Source organism: Hippopotamus amphibius, chromosome 8, assembly GCF_030028045.1.
Source record: "Hippopotamus amphibius kiboko isolate mHipAmp2 chromosome 8, mHipAmp2.hap2, whole genome shotgun sequence".
Taxonomy (NCBI): domain Eukaryota; kingdom Metazoa; phylum Chordata; class Mammalia; order Artiodactyla; family Hippopotamidae; genus Hippopotamus; species Hippopotamus amphibius.
The window spans coordinates 4293441-4300682 of record NC_080193.1 but is presented as its reverse complement, the minus strand read 5'-3'; the positions used below and the strand labels follow the sequence as shown (position 1 = coordinate 4300682).

At 61.3% G+C, this 7242-nt stretch overlaps 1 protein-coding gene across 1 annotated transcript; it reads right to left on the bottom strand.

Moving 5' to 3' along the window:
- Positions 1 to 2398: 2398 nt before the first annotated feature.
- LIF (LIF interleukin 6 family cytokine) lies at positions 2399 to 5715 on the bottom strand. The gene is made up of 3 exons (XM_057745994.1): positions 5588 to 5715; positions 3691 to 3869; positions 2399 to 2988 (listed from the first exon to the last, which is right to left on the bottom strand). The coding sequence occupies exons 1-3, from the start codon at positions 5604 to 5606 to the stop codon at positions 2578 to 2580; spliced, it is 609 nt and encodes a 202-aa protein (XP_057601977.1). The 5' UTR covers positions 5607 to 5715; the 3' UTR covers positions 2399 to 2577.
- Positions 5716 to 7242: the final 1527 nt, after the last annotated feature.

Here is a 7242-nt window from a genome sequence, read left to right as displayed (position 1 = left end):
AGGTGTGGGTCAAAACCAGCAGATGAAATAAAGGAGGAAGTGGACAGCTTCCTGCCCTGCAAAGCTTTTTCCACACAAAGGCTCCAAAATTCAGAGATGTTGTGCAAAGTGGGTGCCCATCTGCCAGACAAGGTTCTACAAAGAGCACTGAGGACAGGGCGGGGGGGGGGGGGGGTGGGGGCGTGGGCGGCGGAGCTGGGGCTGGGCCTGGGGGAGGAGAATTGCTTGGTCCCCGAGCCTCAGAGGGTGCCCAGGTGGGCCCGGCATGCAGAGTCTGTGTCCACGGGGTGATGAGATGATGGGAGGCCAGCTGGCCCCAAGGCCTCTGAGCCATGTTCACCGAAGGAGCAGGGCAACGGCGGGTAGCCGGCTGAGATCTTGGACAAGGCTGGGTGTGACCCTCATTAAGACAGTGTCAGAAAACACGTAACCATCATGGTCTCCTCCACCACCCACCACAAAACAGTCTTGCCAATGGGACGGACAACTCCCACCTCCGGCCCCCGACCCCAGGCCTCTGGCCTGCCTGCTGCCTGCCCACCTGCCATCCGATGGGCACAGGTAAAGTGCTTGGAGGAGACAGAGAGGTGCAAAGTGACTGCAAAGTACCATAATCAGGCTGGCTGCATGGCTAGGCTTGCCGCCTGCTCAGGGTTTGAGAAGAAGCCAGAACCTTGCTCTTAGCAGCTGCCCCAGCTCTGGGCCCTCCTCCCCTGCTCCCAGACTGGAGGGCGTTTCTCCACTAGCCTGGCCCCGGCACAAAGGAAAGGATCGGGTTCCCTGCCTGGGAGCCCAGACATGGGTGGGGGCGTGGGGGGAGGTGGGGCAGGAGGGACCACAGCTTCCTGGTCTGCATCCCAGGGCCTCCTTGTCCTCCTCTCCAGAGCAGGGGCCTCCTCCCTGGGCCGCCCAGCTTCCTGAGGTCCAGCCAGGCCCTCTTGCCCTCTGTGGGTGTTCAGGCCACCCGAGAAGGCGCTTCCCTGCTGGGTGCTGGTCAGCACTGTTCCCGGGCCCCTCGACGGCTAGTCTGGAGACAGCGTGGGGACAAGGAAACTGCAGCAGGGTGGGCCACCAGGGCTGTCTGGCCCACTGCTCCAGGGGTGCCATCTCCACCATGAATGTCGCCTCCAACAGCACAACTCCAGGGGGCGCCAGAGAACACAGTGTTGAATGAGCCCCTTGGAGCCAAGCAACATGGCAGCCCTGGGAAAAGGCCCCTTGGCCACTCGATGAACTGGCCCAGCCTGCCTTGCAGCCAGATCCCTGTAGCCCCAGACCCAGTTACTCTTAGGGTGGGGGTGGGAGCCGGGTCTCCCACCCCCACCCAGACTGACCAATTCTCTCAGCTTCTGGCCCTTTTCTGAGCTTCACCCACAAGGCTTATCCCACTTGTAACATCTTCAACTTCCAGACCAGGCCCTGCTAAGATCTGGCCCTGGTTCCCGTAGAAGCAACCATTATATTATCTCTGTTGGAGAGGGAACTGGGAAAGGGGAATTAACTTTGCTATTTAAAGCACCAATAAGTTAATATAAATAGGGCATCAAAATAAATAGACAATCATGCTGGGTCAGACACACGGCACCCTTGGATCTCAGGCTTTCTGAGACCCTGACCTCAACTTCTGCTGTCCCCTCGCTCCAGGGACCAGCGGTGGCCTCTGGTGCCCCTCAAGTACGTTTGTATGACCTCACGGGGCCTGCATGGGCCTCAGGTGTGAGCTGCCACTCTGAACTACTCCATCTGCCCCGCCCTCACAGACCCTTGCCCGCAAGACTCTGGGTCCCCTCGGAACCTCCTCACCTGACTTTGCAACCCGTCCACCTCCCCACACCCCACCTCCAGGTCCAGCCGCCAGGCCTTGGCCATCCGGGATGACAGGACAGACTTCGGGCTCAAGGAAGGAGAGCCCGTCAAGCCTTTCAAGGGCCTCTCTTCCTTTCCAGGCCTGAAGGTGCCTCACCAAGAGCCTGAAGGCGGATGACCTCCTTCTGGAACCTTCCACCTGACAGTCCTAGGCCTGAGCTCTCCAATCATGCCCAAGGCAAGGCAGCATCTAAACCAGAGCTCCCTTTCTATCCTTCACTCACCATACTTGTAGAGGCCAAGGATCCTTCAGGATCCCAGCCCTTCTGGGCTGCCTGAGTTCCAGTCAGACCTTTCCAGGTCTACCAAAGGGACAGCGAAGGCACTGATGGTGGTCATTCTGCTGGGGGCTGGACAATGCCCGCGACCCCTGCTGTCTTGTCCCACGGTCAGGGTCGCCGGAGACAACGTGTGTGGTTTGTTCACGAAGACCCTGGCTGAGGGAACAAGTGGGGGCCGAAATCCAGCCCGACACGCGGTGCCTGGCTGCAGTCTCCCAGAAGAAGGGGTGCATTCTTCTGGTTGGCGCAACATATAGATTCTGCCTCTGGGAGTTCTGGCTCTGCTTGGCTTCACCACAGCCCACCCCGGAGAGGAGTAGCCCGGCCAGGAACCCCCACTTGGGTCTGGCAACGCTCTGGGCCCCGGCCACAGTCTGAGAGCCACCTAAGTCTAAGATCTTGGGTCACTGTACGCTATGAGACCTCCCGCCTAGAAGGCGCGGGCCACCACGGCAATGACCTGCTTATACTTCCCCAGGAGCTGACAGCCCAGCTTCTTCTTCTGGAAGACGTCCTTGCCCGAGGTGTCAGGGCCGTAGGCCACGTCCACGTGGGCAATGTGGTACTTGCTGCACAGGCGGCAGAGCACGTTGCTGAGGAGACCCCGCATGGCGTCGGCCGTGGCGTTCAGCTTGCTGTGCAGGCCGAGGGCGTTGGGATTGAGGACCTTCTGGTCCCGCGTGATGTTGCCCAGGGAGGCCCCCAGGTACGCGATGATGCGGTACAGCTCCACCAGCCGGGCCTTCTCGGTGCCGTTGGCGTGGAAGGGCGGGAAGTCAGTCACGTTGGGGCTGCACAGCTTGTCCAGGTTGTTGGGGAACGGCACCCCCTGGGCCGTGTACTGAGGAGCAGAGGGGAGGAGGGGAGGGGACGTGGGAGTCAGAGACGGGTGTTCCAGCGCTGCCACCAAGCCTCTGGGTCGGCTCTTGGGCTTCCGTTCCCACCCCCCCCACACACCGGCATGAGGACCGAATCACTTGCCCTGCAGCCATCCCAGGACTGTCCTGAGAGCCAGAAGCAATCGTGGGTGTGGGTGCATTTGGTAAGGCATCCAGGCCTACACCATGCGAGGAACGACCCAGCTCGTGGCCATCATCAGGACAGGAAGGAAAACACCGAGTCTTACCTCCAAGGCGTACACCACACACACTTGCCCTTTCACCCACCACACTCACCCTCTTCCTGGGCGGCTCTGCACCCCTGTCACCCACAGCCCGCCATCTCTCCCAGCAGCACCTCCCCGTGCACCTCACTACCTCCTTATCTGTCTCTCATCAGCCTCTCCCTCCATGAGGTGGAGGAATCCTAGACATGCCAGGACCCCCTTCTCCAAGCAGCTCTGCCGCTGTCTAACTGGGCACCCTGGGAAAGTGGCCGAGCCTGGGCCAGGGGGTGGGAGGAAGTGGAGGGAGTCTGGGTGTGGTGGGATCAAGCCCCTCCCTTCCCTTCCCTTCCCTTCCCGGCCCTGCCAGCCCAGGTCCCTGCAGCAAAGCCCAGCACCCCCCCCCACCCTCCTTCCTGGGCACCTTGGGGAGAGACTTACATAGAGAATAAAGAGGGCGTTGGCACTGCTGTTGAGCTGCACCAGCTGGTTCCTGATCTGGTTCATGAGGTTGCTGTGACATGGGTGGCGTGTGGCACAGGTGGCGTTGACAGGGGTGATGGGAAGGGGGCTCCCCGCCCCGTGTTTCCAGTGCAGAACCAGCAGCAGGGGCACGACTCCTGCAAACAGGTGGAAGAGAGCCATGAGCAGAGAGGTAGCGGTGGGGGCGGGCAAGGGGGCTCACGGTAGAGGATGCGCCCTTCTTCCTCGGGGACTCCAGTGTTCCCTCTCAGCCTCCAGCTCTCGCTTCGTCCAGCCTGGCTGTTTCTTATTTTCGCGATGTCACAGAATCCACGTCTCTGTCTCGGTCTGTCCAGATCTCTAATTCTCTATCTCTGCTTCTCTCCCATTTATTACTCCCTGCTCTCTGCTAACAGGAGCGAGGGGGCAGGACATGAACTATTCCTACCAGTGGGAAGCTGGGTCCAGGGTGACGCCAACCATCCTGGCCTCTGGCTGGAGGGTACCACGCCCCAGGCCCAGAGGGTCTCAAAAAAAAAAAAGAGTAGCCCCTACCTCCCAGGATGGTCCAGATTCCTAAGTGTGACTTCAAATGTCATTCGCCCAGAGGGGGCTTCCGCAAGGGGAGAGGGAGGTTTCTGCTGGATCTGCATCTCCCAAACCTGTGTCCTGATTTTGGCTCACTGGGCCCTTTGTCCCCTAATTCTGTCACCCTCGCCCATCTTCTCTGTGGTTCTCCTTCTCCAGATGTGGCCACTCCTCTATCTAGGACCTTCAACTCCACCCCAATTCTGCAGTTCTGCCCTCCTCTCCATTCCCAAATCATCCTTCAGAACTTCCTGTCCTGCTCTGTACCGCTCCTGCCTTCCATGGTCTCCCACTCCTGTCTACCAGTCCTTGCCCCCGGGTGTGGGTTAGGACAAGGAGGCTCCTGGGGTCCCACAGGCCCCCAGAGCCTTCGGGAGGGAGAGGAAATGGAGCAACCAGGAAAGAAAAAAAGGGAAAAGGTCGCACGGAGCCAGGTGGGCGGGGGAGGAAGGAAAGTGAAAGGTGACAGGAGAGCTGAGAGGTGTCCGGGCCTGTCCAGGATCGCCCCTCCCCCCCACCCGGGGCGCCTGCTTCCCGCCCCCCTCGGCTTGCTTTCCAGGTGACCCAGCAGCAAGGGCTGGGGTCGGTGGACCTGTGAGGCTGCAGAACTCCTGAGGCTGGGGGAAACGGCGGCGCGCAGGAGCCAGTTCCCCTGGTGGGACAGTGGCAGCCTCAAGTCCACTTCTGAGTCCCCTGTGCCGCTCAGCATTCCCGGGCAGTGCTAAGGCCCCAGGACGGCTGCCCCCCCCCCCCCCCCCCACGCCCCGGGCTCACCTAGCACAGACCACAGCTTTCCAGGCAATAGCAGATGGAGGCGGCACCTGCTCCCGTCCCGGGCCGGAGTTTGCAAGCTGCTCAGCGGCCGGCGCCCCTCCCAGGGAGCAGCCCGGGACGCGGTTGGAAAAGAGAAAGCGGAAAGACAGCAAGAAAGAAAGAGGGAGGGTGAATCCCGGAGAAAGCTGAGCGGGAAGAGCAGCAGCAGGGAGAGTCCGCGGAGCGAGGAGGAGGAGGAGGAGAGCGAGGAGGCGGAGGAAGGCTGCGGCGCCCCCTCCCTTGCCCGCCCCTCTGCGGGCCCGGGGCGCGCCGGGCGCGCGGTGCCGAGACCATGTGCCTGCGCTCGCTCCCGGCCGCCACCCCGCGCCTCCCGCTGCCCGGCCGGCTGCGCGGGCGCCGCGAGTGTCCGTGTGTCTGCGGCGGGGGGGTGTCCCGCTCGCGGTCGCCGAGTGCCCCAAGTCGCCGCTGCGCCCGTGGCGGGGCGCGGAAGCTGGCGCGGGGCGGGTGGATTTACCTGCCGCCAAGACCTTCATTATGGGCTGGACTCCAGAGGGCCTTGGAGGAGACCTTAGATGCCGGCAGTTTTCAGAGCTTCATGCTCAAATGGGGAATTTGCCTGATTTATATACTGGAGCCTGTGTTGTAAGACAGAGAGAGAAACAGCTATATTTAGCAGGGATCCCCGTCCAGGAAGTTGTTTGAGGTGCATCATAGGAAATTATGAATGGAAGAAAGTGAGAGTGAAGGGGGGGGCCGTGAGGGGGGAGGGTGGGGAGAACAAACTTTTTCCCTCTTCTAAGAATGTGATTGATAAAATTATAATGAACTCTTCAACAAAACACCCTGCGGTTTTCCTGAGTGGCTTGCCTGGGAGTTGTTTGAAGATGGGGAGGGGCAGGAGGGTCTCCGAGTCATCGGGGGGGCCCCCGGGCAGTGGGCGCTCCAGACAGCCCTGACTCACCTGTGTTTGGGGAGGTGGCTTGAAACTAGGCAAGCAGATGGAGGCTGCCACCTGTGGCCCCTGGTCAGGGGGTTCGGGGGGCAGTGGGGAGGAGGCAGGCTGGGGCTTGGCTGAGAAGGCGGCTCCAGGAAGAGGGGCTGGGGCCCCGGTGTGGACTTTAGACGGTCATAAAACGACACTGAACGTGGGCGCTGGAAGCCACTGCAGAGGTGGCCTCCTCCACCCTGCCCGCTGCCACCGGGCAAAGCGGGGCTCCCAAGGGGACAGGTTGCCCAAGGTCCCGCAAGGTCAGGCCTCCTGACTGCCATCAGCAAGCCTGCGTTGCTGACCACAGGTACCTGTGGGGTTGAGGAGGGGGCTGGGAAGATGGGAGATGGGGAGTTGCTGTGACTCCCTTCTTTGGGGAGAGCCTGGGGAGGAACTTCTGGAAAGGTGTGGTGTGTCAACTCTTTACACCCTTCAGGGGAGGGTGGTCCAGCATTTGCATTCTGAAAGGACATGAGAAGCAGAGACTTAGGGAGGCTTAGCCAATCAGACCCAGGCTTGCTCCTCAGGATGCAGAGAGATGGCTGGGGAGAACAGACATGGCTTGGAGGGCCCTTGGGGCTCAGAGAATGATGATGGCCCCCAAAGGTGCTTCTGGAGTTTCTTACGCAGGGTCACAAGTTCTGCTGTCTTTCATGGCTAGGTAGATTTGTGAACAAATGAGGAGGGGCAGGAAGGAATGGTGAGGACTAGGGCAAAAGGAGCACGGCAGCTCCTCCCCTACAGCAAAAACTATGAAAACACAAAACCAGAAGAGGCGGGGGAGTGCTGGTCGGACACATATCTGGGGCCACGCTGTCCCACACGTTGCCAGGGGCGCCCCCTGTCCCAGGAGATGTCTCCTTCCCCTGGGACCCCACCGCAGACCTCCCACCTGACCCTGACCAGAGAACAGGGCGGGAGAGTTGGTTCTCCAAGGCCAGGGCGCCCTGCAGCCTCTCCCTGGCCCCTGAGTCCCTCTGCCCACCCCCTCAGCCATCCTCCATGCCCCCAGCTCCCGCCTCTTGCCACATCCCAGACCTGCCCAGCCACGCGTGCGTTGGTTCGTTCCTCCCTCTTCGTGCCAGGACGAGCCCTCCTGCTGCCGCCGTGCCCCCCTCCCCCCTCCACACACAGGCCCTGCCCTCTCCAGGCTGCTTCCTCCCCGCTCTCCCAGCTGGGCC